We start from the raw sequence: 21,897 nt of genomic DNA, 5'->3' as shown, positions 1-21,897 counted from the left end.
CTTAATTGTGTTTGCATTTTAAAGGCAAATGTGTGGAAAGGGTACAATTTAATTCTCATTATGTATCACTATGGTCATTGACTAAAACAACAACAAAAACATGGAAAATTCTACCACAGTTCACTAAATTTTCAGTTTCAAATTTTCCTTTTCATCACAATCAACAGAAAGAGTATTTACTTATTTTTAGAGGACAAGCAAAATGGTCAAAGATTTTAAATTTGCTTTTGTCATTCTTCAGTGACTTTCCTCATATTGGCCAAACCAGTCCAGAGGCAGCCTGGACTCTGGAAATCTGGAAATCAGGAGAATTCTAAATAACATCGTCACTTGTAGTTAGGTGACCTTCTCTGAGTTTTCATCTTGCAATATCATAACAAGTCCAGAACCTTCTGTGTCTTTAGTTCTACAGGTTTATGCACTTGTTTTCGAAGAGCTGAGAGTATATACCTGAGCCTTTCAACAGGAACTTCTTCAGACTTATGCAACACTTACTGTACTTATCTTTTGTCTTTGTTCTAAAACTGTCACAGGATGTAAAAACTGAGAGTTGCATATCTAAAATCAGGTTTCATAGGAATCTTAATACATTAGTAGTATTACTCCAAAAGATAAATATTTACAGACAGTTTAAGAGGCTAGCATTTTCTCAAATGAATGGGTGATACAAGGAGTTACTGGGTTACACCTACCAAGGATAAGGAATGAAGCACAGTTAGTGTGCCTTAGATATGACTAGAATAGCACTAATATTAAAGCAGAGTTCAAGCTATGCTAAAGCACTAATCACTATCTGTGTCTTTCTTACATTAGTAAAGGTAAAACATTACTAACATAATCATCCAAAGCATCTTCTAATGAGTTTTTTTTTTTCCAAGATTCTCATTTATTTATCTGAGAGGTAGAGTTACATACAGTGAGAGGGAGAGACAGAAAGGTCTTCCACCTGCTGCTTCACTCCCCAAATGGCCACAATGGAGCCAGTAGCTTCTAACGGATCTCAAACGTGGGTGCAAGGGCCCAAGAGCTTGGGCCATCTTCTACTGCTTTCCCATGTCATAAGTACACAAGTACAGAGCTGGATCGGAGGAGCAGCCGGGACTAGAACCAGCACCCATATGGGATGCCAGCACTGCAGACGGAGGATTAACCTACCGTGCCGCAGCACCGGCCCCTAACAGCTTTCTTTCAAATGACATGGGAGGGTAATCCATGAATTGTTGCTGAAAGTCAGTCACCAAGCAGGGCATCTGGCACTTTCCATGTCTTTAACATATTTGTGCAGTTTCTGGACACTAGTCTTTAAAAGGTTTCTGTGAAGGTCAGGGTTTTAGAGAAAGAGGGAGAGACAGACAGAAGTCTTCCACACACTGGTTCACTCCCCAGATGCCTGCACTGGTTGGCGATGAGCCAGGCTGAAGCCAGGAGCCAGAAGCTTTGTCTCTATGTCTCGCACAGAGGTGGCAAGGGCCCAAACATGCGGGCTATCTTTTGCTGCTTTTCACAGGACATTAGCAGGCAGCTGGATTGGAAGTGGAGCTGCCAGAAAACGAACCCGCACCCATATGGGATGCTGGCTTCGCTGGTGGCAGCTTTACCTGCATTTCCACAACACTGGCCCCTCTGGATAAGTTGTTAATAAAATATAAAGTGAATTGCTAATAAGGGCAACAAAATATGAATTTCCTAGTAAGGAAAAAAAAGAAAAGATGTAAATTTTAGTTCTGTTCTCTCCTGAAATTATTAATTATAAAACTAGTTTTTAAAATTCACAATCCCTTAAGGCTGAAGAAGATCAGAAATGAGCCAACAGCAATAAAATCTTGGAAACTAGAAAGGAGGCTGCCATGTGGCATTGGGTTGGTGGATTTGATAAAGCTTGGGGGAGGTCAAAGCCAAGAGGCAAGCTGACAGACATGAAAGGACACCTAAAAAGCTCTGGGGTTCAGTGGCAACCTCAGGTGCTTACAGAAGTGGTATTGACAATGGGGTTAGGAAGAGGAGGACTGTTGGAAAATATGTTAATGAAACTGTCAGACTCCTCAGATCTGTTTACCCTCTTGGCAGAAGACTGACTCCCTGCTCAGATCTCTTGCCTTAACTCAATAAAACTGAAGATTTATGAACTGGGAAACCTCACTAAAGTTGGCAGTGGTGACAGGATTTTGATTACAATGGTATGGAGGAAGTAGAGATGAAACTTTTATACTTAACGCTGAGACTCTTCATATTAATCCACTCAGCTCCAGTTCTGAGAACTGGGAACCAGGATTTAAACTTCAGAGAACAGGTTGCAGCAAACAGTGGATTTTCCAGGAATGGACCCATCTAGCTCACCACACAGCAAAGATCCTTCATCAAATATCCGTTTAAGTTTCAAGGTTAAATACAGGCATTTTCAGTTACAAGGTCTCTCCATGCTCGATGTCCTCAGTAAATTCATGGAGGTGTTGCTCCCTTCTCAAGCAATGAAATGAACTATGAGAGAACACAAGAGATCCAACAAGCAGGCAATCTAATGCCAGAAAAGGAAAGAAAGAACACCCCAGGTGGGTAGAAAAAGGGTGAGATCCCAAGAGTGAGCGTCGTGCAGCAATTCTAAAGAGCTCTCTATAATAACATGACTTTCCTAGAAAATAGAATGTGTCTGACTGCATTAAGAAAAGTTTTATGCAATCAAAGGAACAGTTTGGGGATGATTCAGGGGTACAATGTAACACCAAGCCAACCAAGAAAATAACACAGCTCCAGACAAAACAGAAGAAGGGAAGGAAAGAAAGTGTAGTCCCTGTATTCCGCTGTGAGAAATGATTGCATGGCCACCACAATGTAGACAATGACGTGAAATCTAACTAGGATATGAGAGGAAGAGGTGATGGGGCAGTGTCCAAGTGCATAGTAAAGGAAACGAGAGCTTCATCTTCCAGAAAGTGAAGTCAACAGACAATTCTTTTAAACAAAGAACCAAAAAAAAATTTTTAAAAAGCAAGAAAAGCATGTTCCATGAAATTGTGGAAGTAAAATCTGAAACATGAGCCTGCAATATGAATACATGGAAATACTGGATTGAGTACCCCTAAAATGAATCTCATTGATACATAATCAAAGGACTCCTAAAGGATTTGTAATGACAGAAGAGGACTGAAAATACAGACTACTGACAATTTTTGCAGAACTTAAAAGCATTTTTCTGAAATGTACTTTTCATTTATTTAGGTTTTTTTTTTAATATATTTCTAGAAAGGCAGAGTGACAGAGATGGTGGCAGGAGAGGGAGAGAGTGGGGGGGGAGAGAGAGAGAAAGAGAGAGAGAAAGACAGAGAGAGAGAGAGAGAGAGAGAGAGAGAGAGATCTATGTGCTGGTTCAGTGTCCAAATGCCTGCAACAGATGGGCTAGGAAAAAACTAGAGCTTGGGCCATCTTGTTCCACTCTTTTCCTGGGTACATTAGCATGGACCTGGATAGTAAGCTGAGCAGCCAGTTTGCGTGTAGCAAGCAGCAGTTTAATTTCCTGTGTGACAATACTAGCCCCATTTATTCAGAAAGAAAGAAGTGCTTGCTTGCAAGGAGTAGAAAAAGACTTTAAGCAAAGGAAAGTCAGATGAACTGCAATTTTTATAAGTCTAAGTGCCATATTTACCCTTTAACACTACATGGAAGACTATCCAAGACAAGATGTAAGCACAAAGATTGAGGAAATGATAAAAACCTTAAGCAAATTAGATATAGAAGGAATATTCCTCAGACAATCAAGACAATATATGAAAAACCCACAGCCAGCATTATATTGAATGGAGAAAAGTTGGAAGCATTTCCACTAAGATCTAGAACCAGATAGGGATGCCCACTTTCATCATTGCAATTCAATACAGCCTTGGAAGTTCTGGCCCGAGCCATTAGACATGAAAAAGAAATCAAAAGAATACAAATGGGAAAGGAGGCCGTCAAATTATCCCTGTTTGCAGGTGACATGATTCTACATATTAGAGAACCACAAGCCTCCACTAAGAGACAACTGGAACTCATTAGCTAAGTGGAATAAGTGAGTGCAAAAAAGACAAATATCGCATGTTTTCTCTGATATGTGGCAGTTAATATGGAATACAAAAAATATAGGGATGAAATGGACATCTTGTGATATGATAGTTCTTTTAACCCTTGTTTATACTCCTGTGGAACTGTGTTATTCCTACTTTTTACTTATTGAATATTATGATTAGTGATGCATTAAGCCAGTGAAGAAGAGATTAAAGTTATGTCTTTGCAAAAGTTAAAGAAAAAAAAGAAAGGAAAGAAACAGGGGATTGAGGGAGGGAGTGGAGAGAGAGGGAAGTACACTTATGATCTTAGAACTGTACCTATGAAGTACATGAAATCTGTTCTCTTCATAGTAATAAAAATAAAAATAATGAAGAAATGAAAGAATATTTTTTAAAATTATTTTTGAAATATTTATTTATTTATTTGAAAGGGAGAATTGCAGAGAGATAGAGAAGGACAGACAGAGAAATCTTTCATCCACTTGTTCACTTCCCAGATGACAGCAATGACCAGGACTGGGCTAGGTCAAAGCCAAGAGACAGGTGCTTCATCCAGGTCTCTCACTTGGGTGGCAGTGGCCTAAGAACTTGAGACTTCCTCAATGCTTTCTGAGGGCATTAGCAGAGAACTGGATCATAAGTGGAGCATCAGAGACATGAACTGGCACCTACATGGGATGCTAGCACAGCAGGCATAACTCATTATTGCATGATGCTGACCCAAAGAACATTTCTTGATGATGGTAAATGTGTTGTTTACTAAGGGTATCTTATCACATAGTAGAATGAAAGACTTTTCTAGAACTCTGTGCCTCAATGGTAGAAAGTGCCATCTGCAAATTACAAGCTTAGTGTTGAAGAAGAAAGAAAAAAGGAACAATTATCATAGATCCATGCATAACAGATATTGATATTTGGTACAACATATTGTCTTTCATAAGTAGGTTAGAAAAGTTGGTACAATAACATAAATGTTAAAAACTGCAATATAGCCATCTAATCTTATGAGAAAACCCATTCCTTTCACAACACTGAGAAATAAACATAGGAAACATGGGTAAGTTAGAAATTAAAAATGTATGTAGGATTTTTAATCTGCTCCATAAAATATTCACGTTTGACTGAATATAAAAAATGTCTTCAAAATCTTGTAATACAACTCACTCCATCTGACTCAATTTGTATTTTATGGAACTCCATTGCACACCCCAAATTTCCATCTAGAGAATATTTTATATTACAATCTCTGAAGAAAATGCATATAACTGGGCATGACTTAAGACCAAGAGAATTGTAATCTCTGATGTGTGATAAAAAGCATCTAATGTAAGTTCTTGAGAGATTTTTGTAGTATATTTGATATTACATTTACACTAGAGATCTCCCAGTGTTTTTGTCTGATTGACTGCTTATATTTTTAACATTTTTAATGTAAGGGCTATGATCTCCTTTGTTCTCAACAATCACCTCTCTTTCTTCTCTAAAACTTTCCAATCATTTACAGGATTATACGACTACAGCACTTACTCTCATGCTGTTCATATACAGGCATGCATTCTCCTCCAATAAAGTTATCAAAGACTCATGGCATTATCTGACACATCCTTGGAATTTCTCAAAACAACACATGTCATCATATAGCCCTCACTAACTTTTACTGAAAGACTTAAAGGGAAAAATAGAGGGTATATTGCAATCTATTTAACATGCACCAAACTTACTTATACAGAACAACTCTCTATCCATCAAGTTCAGGTTGCTATTCTTTTTATTTTATTTTATTTTATTTTATTTTGACAGGCAGAGTGGACAGTGAGAGAGAGAGAGACAGAGAGAAAGGTCCTCCTTTTCCGTTGGTTCACTCCCCAGTGGCTGCTGCAGCCGGCGCACCGCGCTGATCCGGAGCCAGGAGCCAGGTGCTTCTCCTGGTCACTCATGCGGGTGCAGGGCCCAAGCACTTGGGCCATCCTCCACTGCACTCCCAGGCCACAGCAGAGAGCTGGACAGGAAGAGGAGCGACCCAGACAGAATCTGGCGCCCCGACCGGGACTAGAACTCGGGTGCCTAGCCGCAGGCGGAGGATTAGACTGTTGAGCCACGGTGCCAGCCAGGTTGCTATTCTAAATCTAAGCTTTTAAATCTTTGTGGCTTAAGATGTACTATATGAATCAATCAATCTTAAGGTTTCAAAGAGTCTAAATTTTTTATAAAACAACTTAAAATATTCTGATTGACTTTTACCACTTCTACAGTAATACTGGCTACCTTTTCTTTCTAATTACAAAGCATGCCATCTGCGGAATTGCTTCCTAAATAGCAAAGAGCTAACTGGAATAAGAGGCATAGGTAGAAATGGAAGAGTAATATCACAACCTTCTTATGAGGTAGTACTCTACCTATGGGGTAGAAGCTACACTGAAAAATATATTAAAACGCTCTGAGCTAGTCTCTGGAGCAGCTGAATAATTTCCTTGATGCAAAAATGTATTGTTACCTGAAGATTACTTACATAAATACCCAAGCATGTTCTATATTTCATAAAAATATAATAAGTGCTTCAGATACATTATAGATATACCATACCTAAAATACCACTTCCATTCTCTAAATACAATAATAAATTCTAAGAGACAAATTTTATTAATTCTCTATTATTGTAAAGAAAAAAATTATATGGAAATCATATAAATATTCACCTATTAAAACAGTTTAATATAATTATATGGGAACACATCACAATTTGTTATGAAAATTTAAAATTTTTAAAAATCTTGAGTATATTCTGTCACTGAGATTTTAGCTATATGACTAGGTTATGATATTTGTCTAAGTATGTTTCTTTTAGGCATGTTTCTTTTTTTTCCCTAAGAAAGTGAACTGATAAATTTGAAGCTTTACTTTAGAGTTGGTTGGAGTTTTTCTTAAACTGCACATAAAAGCAAATTTGGCATTCAGTTAAGACTTTTTTTTACAGGATACTGACAGTGAAATAACCTACTGGCATACGCCAGAAGGGATTAAAAAAAATATCCTCCCTAACTCGCTCTTCCTCCAACTGCAGTAGTCACTGAGCTGCTTTGTTCTCCATATCCTGCATAATTAATAACCACTTTGCCCATCAGTCATGCATTCCTTAATGGCACCTCAGGCGTCAAGTGTCCTTCTGAACTCCCCTACAGGAGCTAGTGCACAATGGCGGGAACCCCGACTTCACTCTGGACAAGTCATTCACAAAATCTTTAGGAAGGAAAATGCGTAGTCGGGCTGTAACACAGCTGTAACACTTACATACTATTTGATATTATAATTTGATCTCTGAGTATAATTCTACCAATTCATAGCTTGCAATATTCAAATAAGCATAATTTATTAAACACAGCTTTTAAAGTAAAATTGTAAGAAAGGTAGAACAAATTGGAACCAACTTAAAAGAAGATGTTTTATTGAATGGTTGTGAGGTAAAATACTCCTCATTTCATTCATCATCCCCTCCCTGCCTACTCTCTATGGTAATAAAGAAAAGATATAAATATGGAGTTACTTGGTATTGAAGGCTACAATGTCTTTTTCTCTTGATCTAAACTGATACATTCACCAAAAGGAAAAAGACAGAAATTGCTTCTCATCAGAAACTTTAGATTAAAATGATTTAAAAGATGATGCTCACTAATACTATTTCAGAAAACCAGTGGTTGTTTAATCATTTTTTTCAGTGTTAACCAGATTGGAGGGGAAAAAAAAAAGAAATACTTCAGATCTCAGAACTATTTAAACAATGCATTACCAGAAGCACTGCACTCAAAAAGAAAAGTTCTACGTATTAAGATTACTCAAAAATTCAGACTTGGATCTCTATATTTTATTTTAAAAAGAAGCACCATTTAAAAAATCTTTTGAGAAAAATATGCAGTTTTTTTTGAACATTTAAAGTTGAGAAGTAAAACTTTTAATAAGGCCCTTTGATACCGGAGGAAAAGTTGTTAATTTCCACCTTTGTAGGTTTCTTAACATTTTTAAAAAATGGTGCTTATGCTGCAGTCTGGAGTAAAACATATATAATCCATTATAAATTTCTACAAAATCAAACAAGAAATTTTCTTTTCTGTCTGAGAGATCTGAAATGTGTTCTGGCCTCTCACTGTGTGTGGCCTCCAAACAGAAACAAGCTCGCACTGTTTTATTTCAGTTTTGCTTCATTTCTTCTCAAACAATCTCTCACTGCTAATCTACCAGGCCCCCCTTTTTCCTCTCTCTTCCAGCAGGAAGGAAAAAAAAAGACATTATTAACTCCTTAGGAACAATCATAAAGTCCCAAAATAAGTCATTTGGTGAGAGTTTGCATGGCTTTGCTTTTCATTATTTATTAATGGGGTATGATAGGAAGATACCATTTCCATAAATAATTATCTGAAATAGCACTGAAATGTTAAAATTTCAAATTGGTGTAACAAATCCAGTACTATGTTTTGTTAAAAAAATATATACAACTGGCTATAACTCCAGGTAAAGACCTTAAGCTAAAGTTATGTTTAAAATTAAACTTAGCCTATAATACCAAATTAAGATAATAAAATAAAGAGAAATTTATGTCTTATTCTAATGCACCTAGGATTAAGAAAATGATACTCTACTAATAGCGTTTAAAGGGATTTTGATATACATTTGTATATATAAGATATACACAAAATCTTTAAATATTAGATCAGTTTCAGTTTATTCAAAATAATGCCACCTCTGGTTTAACTATATGCTCCATTATTCATTTGTTGAGAGAAAAAGAGACTAGGTAGCTCATCTGACAAAGGTGAACATAATTTCTAATGAAAACTTGCATGGCAATAACTATTTCTGGGAATAATAACTAATGTGTCAAAACTCTACCTCTAAGACATTTGGTTATCAGAATCATAGGATTTTACAGCCCTCTAGGCATTCGGATCTGGCTGAAGAGCCCATGAGAGTATTTTAGGCATGGAAAGCCAAGATACCATGGAAAAGAAAAAAAAGAAGACCTAAATGAAAGATCTCTGTGAGTGAGATCCCAGTGGAAAGAACGCGGCCATTAAAGAAGGAGGTAACTTTCTCTGAAGGGAGGAGAGAACTTCCACTTTGACTATGACCCTATCGGAATAAGATCAAAGTCGGCGAACCCTAAAGGCTTCCATAGCCTTGGCAACTCATGACTAGAGCCTAGGGAGATTACTGATGCCATAAACAAGAGTGTCAAATTGTTAAGTCAGCAACAGGAGTCACTGTGTACTTACATCCCATGTGGGATCTGTCCTTAATGTGTTGTCTAATGTGCAGTGATGCTATAACTAGTACTGAAACAGTATTTTTACACTTTGTGGTTCTGCATGGGTACAAACTGATGAAATCTTTACTTAGTATATACTGAATCGATTTTCTGTATATAAAGATAATTGGAAATGAAAAAAAAAAAAAACCTGGTGTTAAATTGGAAATGGCATAGAAAATTAATTAATTTTTAAAAAAATATATTATGTAGGATCTCTGTCTTTAATGTGCTGTACACTGTTATTTAATGCTATAACTAGTACTCCAACAGTATTTTTTTCACTTTGTGTTGCTATATGGGGGCAAACTGTTGAAATCTTTACCTAATATATACTAAACTGATCTTCTGTATATAAAGAGAATTGAAAATGAATCTTGATGTGAATGGAAGGGGAGAGGGAGCGGGAAAGGGGAGGGTTGCGGTGGGAGGGAAATTATGGGAGGGGGGAAGCCATTGTAACCCATAAGCTGTACTTTGGAAATTTATATTCATTAAATAAACGTTTAATAAATGAAAAAAAAAAGAATCATGGGATTTTAAATGTTGACCTGAATCAGATACCCTTTCATGCTCTCAACTGAGCTAGCAGACTTATCTTTTTACTTGTAAAATGTAAAGATGCTAAACTAAACTTTCTCCATAATTTCTTCTAAAAAAACTGAATAATTAAGCTCACTTAAAATCTTTTTTCTATATATGAACAGATAACAAATATTCACTGGGTTGGTTATTAAAAGCACTGAAGGCTAAATTATAAAAATTAATCATTATAAAATGATAAGTATGTACTGATTTTTTAAACAACAAGGAATGTTTAACTATTTTCCCTTTGTTTACCCTCCAAAAAAGAGGAAACTGGACAGGAACAGGACCAGGAGAATACCTGGGGGTCAGGAAACTGCCCAGTTCCCTCATTTCTGAATCTTGTCCACTGTGTGACAGCCACAAAGGTAACAGACAGTACACGAGCAGTTAGCCCCACTCTACCTGGGCGTTAGACAACTCTATAGCAAAATGGCTCGATTTCTAGAAAGCCTTAATGAGCAGCTGCATATAGGTGTGGCATTGTGTTAGGCACTTCTAGTAATGCCCGCAGTTAATCCACTACCAAGAACTGTGGTAACTTTTTATCAGTACGAAGTGAAGGTTCCACTGTGATCAGTGGAGGCTGATGTGCTATTATGCGGTGGTGAGTTTGCATCAGTGAGCCCACTGCTCCCCCCACCTCCCCCAGCTATTGGGTGTGCTACTGTGAGGTTTAGCCACAGCAAAAAGAACACAACAAAAATATCAGAGATGGTCCAGGGGCTTGGAGGGCACTTGCCCCTGAGCAAATGCCACAGGAACATTTCAGCCTGCTGTCCAAGAGGCACAGGTTCTTGCTCTGGGCTTTCACTCATCTGATACATAGATAAGACTGATGGATTACTGCCCTGCTACTAAGGCTGGGGAGTGCACACAGGGAGGAATGTCATGGGGAAACATACAATGATAAATCAAAGCCTTCTGCAAGGCTTCACATCATGACCGCTTGTCAAATTTCCATTCATCAAATCTCCTGCAGGTAGTTATTAAGATCAGGATGAATGAGGCTGTAAGGAGACATGACTATGTGGAACCAACACAACAGACAGGAGAAGAAACAGCAGTTCAACTGCCACCATCAATTTAAACATTTAAACAATCAAATTCATATGTCAATAATTTTATCACAAGTAACCTTCAAAATTAAAATGACCAAGTGGCACTTGGTAGACAATGCAAGACCCTGCCTTGAGGCTCTGTCTTCCCAGCCAAGCCTACCATTTTCCTACACATAATCAGATTAATTATAATACCTCCTATGCCATTTCTCACATATCTCCATTAGCTACAACCAAGTAGAGACAGACTTAACAAACAGGCAAGTGGCTCAACAGAAGTCAGGAAGGTTGACAACAGCCCACCCCATTCCCCATGTACAACTTATCAAACTATTTCAGTAACGAAAGTCTCTGAAAACAGGTCAAAGCTGGTGGCTGGCAGGCTCTACCCTATTCAAGAGAATGGAGGGGTGGGCACCTGTGGTTGGATCCCTGTCCTGTGGTCCTTTGACCTCATCCCAGGACTCCCAAATCTCATATACTGTACAGACTTTTAATACACCTGGCAAAGGATATTGTTACTTTAGGTGGGACAACTGAGTGGTGTGATCAACCTGGCACTCAATACTTCCTGAGAAAACATAATAAGTGCAGAGCTGAGCAAGGCACTGTTAACACTCTGTTTTTACTTGAACATTTTCATTTAATCCACAGGACTCCTTGGATTACAGAACCAGGTAACTCACGTGGTTACAAAATCAGAGGAAAATGCTTAGTGGTAGCATATAGAAATTTTAGCTTTCATCGTTTATTCTGCAGCAGGATAGTAGATTCCTATTTATACATATTTAAATTGATTTAACCTTAAGAAAACTGCTCATTTAAAATACAAATAATCATAGCTTTCAGCTTATTTTGTTATAGATTAGGATACATAAAACCTATGTTCCTGGGCTGGCCTTGTGGTGCAGTGGGTTGAGCCGTTTTCTGCAATGCCAGGATCCGATAGCTGGTTCATGTCCTAGCTGCTCCATTTCCAATCTAGAAGATGGCCCAAATGTTTGGGCTCCTGATACCAACAGAGACCCAGATGAAACTCCTGACTTTGGCCTAGCCCAGCGCTAGTCGTTTTACAGTGCAACAAATAGGCACAAATGGTTGAAATAACACACACAATATAAGAACAATATAGTTAATATACAACACAATTATAATTAAGTAAAATATAGATTTCTTAAATTTCAGTGAGAATTTCAAAACTTCTTTGCATATAAGGGTCATCAGTATTATTCAAGTATAATAAATATTAATAATAATAGGAAAATCTAGATAACTAATATTAAGTATATTTTATTAATATATTGTTTTAAAGATAATATCTAGTGGTTATTTTTTCCAAGGTAAAAATTATGTCGATATTTATAAAAAAGAGATATAAAAATAAATGCTTGCTGGGTAAAGAATAATGCCATTTTAGTAAAAAGAAATCTAAAAGATTATATAAGCTCATAGATTTTTGGGGCAATATGCACATGAATTAGACTAAAATGGTATAAATCTCAAATACTGATGGTTCTCTAGCACTACAATATTTGTTTCAAAATTTACATGTGCTTTTGAAAATAAGAACACAAAATTACTCCATTCACCCATCAGCTACGGAATATACATTCTTCTCATTAGAACATGGAGCATTTTCTAGGATACAACACATTTTAGGCCACAAATCAATTCTCAGCAAATTTAAAGAGACTGAAATAATACCATGTATCTTCGCAGACAAAAAAGGAAAAGAACAATAGAGCACTCACAATACTCGGAAATTAAACAACACGCTACTAAAGGATCAATAGGTCATTGAAGAAATTAAAAAGGAAATAAAAAGCTTTCTCGAAATAAATGAAAATGAAAACACAACATATCAAAACCTGAGGGACACAGCAAAATCAGTATTAAGAGGAAGTTTATAGCATTAAGTACTTAACATTAAGAGAAACCTCTCAAAGTAAAGATCCAGTGAGGCAGCTTGAAGACTTAGAAAAACAGGTACAAACCAAACCCCAGATTAGCAGGAGGCAAGAAATAATTAGGATAAGAACAGAAATAAATGAAATTGAAGCTAAAAAAAAAAAAAAAAAAACCACAAAATATCAGCAAAACAAAAATGGTTTTTTAGAAGAGAAAAAAATAGAAAAACCTCTAGCCTGACTAACAAAGAAAAAAGGAGAAAGAACTCAACTAAATAAAATCAGAGATGAAAAAGAAGACATTACGACTGACATCACTGAAATACAAAGGATCATAAGAAACTACCATGCCGGCTGGTGCTGTGGTGTAGCAGGTAAAGCTGCCGTCTGCGGTGCCAGCATCCCATATGGGCACTGGTTCGAGTCCTGGCTGCTACACTTCCGATCCAGCTCCCTGCTAATGTGCCTGGGGAAGCAGCAGAGTATAGCACAAGTCCTTGGGCTTCCTGTACCCTTGTGGGAGACGTGGAGGAAGCTCCTGGTTCCTGGTTTCAGATGGGCCCAGCTCTGGCCATTGCAGCCATTTGTGGAATAAACCAGTAGATGGAAGAATTTCTCTCTCTCTCTTTGCCTTTGGCTCTGACTTTCTGTAACTCTGCCTTCGAATAAATAAATAAATCTTTAAAAAAAGAGAAATTACTATAAATAAATTACTATTATTATATGCTAAAAAAAAAACTGGAAAACCCTCCAAAAATGGATAAATTTCTGTATTCATATAACCTACCAAGATTAACTCCGAATAGATAACCTAAACAGACCCATAACATGCAGTGAGATTGAAGCAGTAATCAAAAGTCTTTCATCGGGGAAAAGCCTGGAACCTGATAGTTTTACTACTGAATTCTGCAAAATGTTAAAAAAGGAAGTAACTCCAATAATCTTCAAACTATTCCAAAATATTGAACAAGATGGAACTCTGCCAAACTCTTTATGAGGCCAGCATTACTTTGATACCAAAATCAAAGATACGACATGAAAACTGCAAAACCTATATCTTTGATGAACATAGATGCAAAGATTCTCAACAAAATACTAGCAAATCGAATTCAAAACCACATCAAATCGAAAGATCATACATCACAATCAAGTGGGATTTATCCCAGAAATGCAAGGGTAGTTCAACATTCGTGAATCAATAAATGTCATAAATCAAATCAACAGAATGAAGAACAAAAAACATATGGTCATCTGAATAGATGCAGAGAAAGCATTTGATAAGATCCAACACCCCTTCCTGATAAGAACTCTGCACAAATTAGGTATAGAAGGAACATTCCTCAAAATTACAAAGGCTACATATCAGAAACCAACAGCCAATTTCATACAGAATGGGGAAAAGCGGAAAGCATTTCCCCTCAGATCTGGAACAAGACAACAATGTGCTATTTTGCCACTCTTATTCAATACAGGTTTGGAATTGTTAGCAAGAGCGATTAGGGAGGAGAAAGAATTAAAGAGCATCACAATTGGAAAAGAAGAAGTGAAATTATTCATGTTTGCAGATGTCATGACGTTGTAGACGGATAAAACTAACACCCCACCCAAAAGCTGTTAGAATTGATAAATCAGCTTTGTATCTTTAAAATAAAAGTAATATTTAGCAAAAGAACAAGAGTATCATAAAAATGGGTCTTCAAATATGCTAGAAAACTAAAATTAGGTTTGTTATTTACTGTGACTCAAACTGGAAATTCATTCAGAAATGGCACTGTAGAGTCAAATTTTGACAGTGATCCCTACCTAAGAGTAATAAATAACAAAAATTTTCCTAAAGAGAAAATCCCTATGTAATTTCCTAACAACACTAAAATGCTAATCAATAACCACATAAATGTTATAAAATATTTTATTTCATTACATTGACAAGGTATTCAAGATTGCTAATGATCTATAATGACAACATTTATAAGTTACTTGTAATGCAGTGACATTTATATGGAAAAAAAAAGTCCAGGCTTTGGAAAGGTTATTGTTTTTTAGGCTTGCAGATTCTTATGTTTAAAGGGAGGTGGAGGAAATAAAAACAAATAGAGGACTCGCATAAGGATTCATTAAATAAGAGGAACTCAAAGTAGTACTTACTGGCATGACAATGTTGTAGTGGATGCAGAACCCTGGTTCAGAAGGAAAATATTCATCAGATACAAATCGTATCCTGATTTGATTTCCTTTAGAAATCTGCTTTCCTGGTACAGCACCAGAGCCACACCAGCGTCCTAGGACAGTGCCATCACTGGGTTCTTCAACTTCTACAAAATCGTACCTGTAAGAGTCAGGGAAAAGAAACATAAAGTCATGATCTACTGTTTTGACAAATCAAATTCCATATCTCTGAATGCAATGAATCAATGAATCAGTTAATGAGTTATCCCAAATGTGGGTAGGAGAATTAAATATCCCAACAAAGAGAAGCAACTGAAAATGAGCCACCAACGAAAGACATAATGGGTCTTCAACGTAAAGCCCTCTAATTTTGCTACAACAAGTTAGAAATTTAGCGGTTATTCATTTTAAAACTTAATAGTTTTGTATGGAGCACCTTATATACGATGTTCAATTCATGAATTACACAATGAAATTTTAAGCTGGACATGAGGGTCTTGCTCAGTTTTAATTTCTACTGTTAACATCCGTTACTGTACCGCAGTGATTTTATCCGCAGCTGTGACTCCAGCCTTCCAGAGTCACTTCATTATGTACACACCTTTCACATTTCATTTTGCACAGTCCTGGGTATGCCCAGCTCTCAGTCACTTTCTCTTTTGGATAAACAAACATTTTAAATGTTAACCGTATATGTGTAAGTGGCCCATCTTCTTGGTTAGGCTGTTAAAACCTTGAAGAAGGTGAACATTTCATACATACTTCTATTTTACCTTGCACTACACATAACATCATAAGCAAAGAAAAACTGATTGCTTTGAATAAATGCTAACTTTGGTTTGGAAGGTTTTAAACAGTGGTACTTACTTAGAACAGTATTTCCCCATGAGGGAATCTTTCAGAGAGTTGTAGAAACATTTTAGGTTGCCTCAATGATTGGTGGTGGGAAGGGTACTACTGAGATGTGTTGGGTGAGGTTCAGAAGCACTTACCATCGGAAAGTCCCCCAAACCAGTATTTCACCCACCATGTCCCCATTGCCTTACAGATATGTCACTGGGTGTTTCATACAGGTGAAACCTCTGCTCTCATTCATCGGAGTCCTAAGCCCAACACTATGTCATATACAAACACATATGTGCTTTACACTTTCAGTTTAAGCTAAGTTTCCCAGAAATAAAATCCAACAATCAAATAAATTGAGGGAAGTTGCTGCACTTCATATGGAACTTTATCAAGAGTTACTCACTGTTTTGGAAAAACATGTCACCAGTAGGAACAGTGGTTATACTAGTTGCCTAGTATAACCAGTTGTATAACTAGTTGTATAACAGTTGTATAACTAGTTGCCTAGACAAAACAACTTGAAAATTCCTATGTGTATAATGGCTGTCATGTTCACAATGATTCTACCTAAAAAATCATTTGGGGAGTGAACCAGTAGAATGGAAGACCTCTCTCTCTCTCTCTGCCTCTCTTTCTCTCTCCATGTAACTCTGACTTTCAAATAAATAAAATAATTATTTTTAAAACATCAAACATCTGAACATCCCTTTTATTTTCCTAGTGTAACTGTCAATGTGTTAAAATGCATAAAGGTTGTCCTCTTCTCCAGTTTGCATGCTCCTGCCCCGGCCCCTACCTTTTAAGATGACCTTGGGAGTTTGAGGGCAATAAATAAGCAAATCCAAATACAAAGGGGAATGTTTTTGCTATAGTATATGACAAATCCAGGGTTATAAATTACAAATGCAAAAGTCAGCAAGTATAACCATTCCAGAAGTTTTGGTGTGTGTGTGGCAGGGGGTGAGGGGGAGTTTGACTGTGAGGCAGTACAGAGTGAGCTGGGTAGAGAGGACTTAAGTAGGCCTTTCAGATATACCTGGTACAAAGTGTGATAATTATGACTTTTACCAAATGAAAAGTTTTATGTCAAGCTGATTAACATGTGAAAGAAAGCTTCTGTTCAGAAAAAACTGCTCCATGCTTGGGAGATAAACCTATTGGATGGAGTTAACTACTGCTCATTCTGAGGTATTTACAAAGCACTGATTTTGGTATAAACTGCTGTGCTGAACTCCTAGTATGCAAAGATGAAACTATAGATTTAGGCAGGGTGGGAGGGGTTCATCAGCACAGTGGTCAATGTTCCAATGAAAGAACACTTAAGAAATCCTGTGCAGTACTGGAAGAATAAGAGGAATTTTTATACAGTGAGATTAGGATTTGCTTTCGAAGGACTTAACACTGGGCTCTCTATGAGCATTGACCAACAGGGGCTGTAAAGGGACAGAAATGGAAGCACATTCCAGCAAGAAGCACAATACATAAGAAGCAACAGAGGAAAGAAGGGGCCAGACATTTCGATCAGAAACTGAGGATGGTAAACAAAGAAGTAGGCAGAGATCAAACTGGGAAATCGAACACAGCTTTGGGATTGTAGAATATGATGGCAGAATATTATTTTATAAGGCCAATGTTGCAAACAGATGGGTGTGGTTTCAATTGGTCCTGCATCTTTAAGTATTTTAAGTCAACATCTAAAAGAAAAATATGGAATTGTATAGGAACCTGGAGTTCTGTTTATCTTTTTTTTTTAAATTTTGAAGATCTATTGATCTTGAATATCACTTCACTAGCTTTTGTTTGACATCTTGAGAAACAGTTAAGCTCCAAAAGAGGAGGTATCATGGCTTATTGTATTTTCTTCTCTCTGTCCACCTGCATGCCAAGCACATAGTAAGTACTTTATCAGTAGTAGGTGAGTGAAGAAATGAGCACCTGCTTTCATAGGAAACAGGCTGGGGTGAAGTAAAGTAGCTTTAGAAGAAGCACACTCTTCCTCATTTCTGGAAACTTCTCTCCACTTTCTATGTGTGTGGGTTTCTTTTTTTTTTTAATATCCTCATCTCCTCATTTACTTACATTATTGCCTCTGGAAGGACCTGCATTTGCCACCCTTGCAGCACTTGAGAAAACCCTTGGAGCTTTCAATGAAAGGAGTAATACAGACATTGCATTATCCTGTGTTTGAGGAATTCCAAGAAACAACCACATTTCAAGCATCAGTCAGAAGAAAAGAGCCTTTCACAAACGCATTTTGAAAAGGAACACTCATGGTGACCAGGGGCAAACTGCCCTGAGAGATGGCACAGAAGCTGAGGCGTGGGGGTGAGGGGGATTTCCATCAGAAGCAGAACAAGCCAACAGTGCCAAGTGCCAATGAAAGGTCAAAGACAAAACCATGCTGGTGTTGTGGCGCAGCAGGTGGAGCTCTCATTTGCAATGCCAGAATCCCATATTGGAGCACCAGTTCAAGTTCTGGCTGCTTCACTTCCCAGGCAGCTCCCTAGTAATGCACCTGGGAACCTGCAGAGGATGTCCCAAATGTCTGGGCTCCTCCCACGCAAGTGGGAGATCTGGATGGAGTTCCAGGTTCCTGGCTTCAGCCTGGCCCAGCCACCCCTGCCCCGGACGTTTGCTGCAATCTGGGAAGTGAGAGAACAGAAAGGAAGATCTTTCTCTCTGTGTCTCTCCCTGTTTCCTTGCCACTCTGTGTTTTAAATAAGTAAATAAATCATTAAAAATAGAAAAAAGTTAAAACCCCAAAACTAGCCATCGAACTTGGAATTTATGAAGTGATTTTCAATAAATAGACTGGGCAGAACCCATCAGGTCAAAATTTTTCTTGAGAGCATTCCCATAATAACTATTACGATCTTTCTAATATAGTAAGAATCCCAAGAAAAAAGTATTAAATTCAGGAAACCTCAGGTTAACAGTGTACATAGTTCTTTTTACATCTTTTTACATCTGTTCTTTTTATTTTTGTTGAAAAAGAAACATCATATGTGTCATATGATTTGTAACTTCATTAAATGCATTTTAAAAATAATTAACCACAGACAGAAATATCTGGATTATAAATGTTAAGAGTTTATTAACGAACAAATAAATCTGAACTTGGCCTGTATTAACTTATATCCTGATACAAAAGCCAGTGTCCTTCAAGTAAGAGACGGGTGAGTTGTACCTTGTTACCTATTAAATGAAGATTTTCCACTGAATTTGATACCACTGAAATAACAAACTTAATCTTTATAACAATTTTTGGATTTACAGCCAGCCATCTGGCAATGAATTTGTACATGCTCATGCAAGTTGGGTGCATTCATTTATCATACTGCTTTAAAAAAAATCTATACAGGTTTGCATTCCGGGAAACTTAAGAGAAATGAATGTCTTAAAAAGTACTATGTTCTTTGCCTATAAAACAGCAGAATTTAGCATATGTTACTAATTATTTAATAGTAAATTAGATATTTTAAGCATTTACCAGAATTTTATGGTAATACAATAATATAGTTCTAAATTCATCCTGTTATTCCCCCATTAAGTTTTAGGGTTATATTCAATAATTGTTAGAATGCCTATGGAATTCAAAAGTGCTAATAAAATCATTACTCATTAACATTTAACTTTTTCTCTCTAAAGAAAATATTTAAGCCCCTTGCAAAATGATAGTTATAAAAATAGCATTTTTTAATTTAAGTCATATTCAAGATCCTGCAAAAGAGACCAACTAAAGATCTACCTGGAAAGTTTCCCTGTGACTCACTGTTGCTATCTCATCTTCAAAATAGCAAAAGGAAAAAAAATGCAATTGCCACTTGCCTCTTGATTTCATTATTTCCTTTTAACTTGTCTGAGAATGTCTCATAAAGTTGGAAAAAGAATAACATTAAAACCAGTCATCTTCCCTAGTAACTTGAAGTTTTTCTTTTTTCTGAGACAATGCCATTTGCAGAATCTGAGGTTCACATAAGAAGTTGGTTGGAGGGCAACTCTGACATAGCTCAAAACATCAACAAGGAAATGAAGGGAGAAAATAATGACAAAAAAACTTATGTGTAGGTCAGTGCCAAGGAGGGAAGATAATAAAACCAAGCGACATTTGACAGATAAAAGGGAAATCATAAAATGTAACCACCCTAAAACCAGAACACTACACATGCCTGGGTGATGGTTCTGGAGACACAGTGATCCTTATAATACACTCTCAGGTATTAATTTCCAACGTGCACAATTACCCACATCAGTATTTACAGGATTTACTAAGCCTACTTTATGAGCCAATCAAACAGCACTTTCTCAGGGCAACATGATACAGAGCACACAGCACTAAGTGGTTTATAATGATCACTCCCTTTCTCTAACATCCCCCTGGGGACCCACGGAGGATTTATGTTCTTTTATGTTGAACAAACAAGTCTGGTGTTGTAGACAAAATTTTCGTTCTCCTGTGGGAATTTAAAAACTGTGAGGACATGAGGACTGTTTTCTTACTCCTAAGAACTGTAAGGAGTATACCAAAGAAATAAATTCACTGGTAAACACAATTGTCAAACACCCAGCTTGCTTCAACAAAAATAAACCAACCCAGCAAAACAGGCTGTTTCTGGCGCATACTAACTGAAGCGCTGTCAATTCAATCTGTCCTATGACTTATCGAGACTGACAGTAGGGTGAAACCCTGCCAACAAATGAATGTGGATATTAAAAATGCCCAGCTCTGCAAGTGTCAACTGGAGTCTGAACTTGTTGGGAAAGGTAACAGAATTAATAAGATGACAACTAGTCTACAGTGCTTATTGGCTTATTATTCAGTTTAGCAGAATGAACGTCACAGAAATAGAAGTTTCTGACATCTGTTTGAGAAACAGAATCTTTCTCCATACTTTAACAAATATTGAAAATCACCTTAAGACATTTATTTCTAACATAAATAATCATTGCATTTATTAAGTGATTATTCTGGTTTTCAGTGTGCTTTTGGGTACACGAACTCCTTCAGTCCTCACAACAGTCATAAAAAACTGATACTACTATTGTGCCCATTTTATAGGTAAAAAAATATACTCTCTAAGTAATGTGGCCAAGGATATACTTAGGTTACATTCAGCAGCTAAATGTAAAGCCAAAGCTTCAATGATAGGAGTCAAACTCCAAAATATATGCTCTGAAGTGCTAGGCAATATTGTTCATTATAGTTAAAATAAACCTCTATTAAGCATATTTATTCTGAGGCCTAACTGCAGAGAAAGTGTGGCCCTTTATTTAAACTGGCCAGCTGGTTTTGTTCAATGGATGAAGAAACACAGAGGGTCATTACAAATAAACCTGGTCAACTAGGTAACATGGACATGTAAATTTCACAGAAATTTTAATTAGTTAGGCAACATTTATTATCTGACACTCTAAATTCTAAGTGTAGGTTTTACACCTACGAAAGAAATGTCTAAGTTAAACCAATAAGCATGCTTCACAGCACTAACAATATGGGATGGAAGACTTCCTGTGAAACCTGTGAGAAATTATTTAAATTATACACAATGTGAAATTAATAGTTTCACACTGTATTAATTAAAACACTAAAATAATCTTGCTACTCAATAAAAATATTGCAAATATGTAAGCTTTGAGTTTAATGTGCAAAGCTAAAAAATTTAATAAAATAAAAAACCTAATGAAGACAAAAGCTGGAACAGATACAATCAAAAACAAATTAAAATTCAGAATGAAAAAACAGGAGGAAGAAAAGGCGGAGTCCACGGAGGGGCTGGGACCAGGAGGAGAAGGGCAGTGGGGGAAAGGGGAGAGAAATATGAATGAATCAGTGAAGAATCTACAAAGGAGGAACACACAATCACAGACAGAGTGTACTTAAAATTCATACATACACTTTACAAAACATCATGTTAGTTAAGCCTGAAAAAACTCAACAAACGGATGAGCAGGAAAATGTAAATGAACAATATTTAATGAGAAAATGTACAAGCTAA

General features: G+C 36.9%; 1 protein-coding gene across 1 annotated transcript in view; it reads right to left on the bottom strand.

The window, feature by feature from the left end:
- PDGFC (platelet derived growth factor C) overlaps window positions 1-21,897 on the bottom strand; it is a 214,889-nt gene that overhangs the window by 46,847 nt on the left and 146,145 nt on the right. The window contains exon 3 of the mRNA XM_062199451.1: window positions 15,035-15,215. Within this exon, the coding sequence (XP_062055435.1) occupies window positions 15,035-15,215 (181 nt within the window). The remainder of the gene's footprint in view (window positions 1-15,034; window positions 15,216-21,897) is intronic.

Source organism: Lepus europaeus, chromosome 8, assembly GCF_033115175.1.
Source record: "Lepus europaeus isolate LE1 chromosome 8, mLepTim1.pri, whole genome shotgun sequence".
NCBI classification, from domain to species: domain Eukaryota; kingdom Metazoa; phylum Chordata; class Mammalia; order Lagomorpha; family Leporidae; genus Lepus; species Lepus europaeus.
Note: the sequence above shows the minus strand (reverse complement) of the source record. Positions and strands in the feature narration are given on the sequence as shown.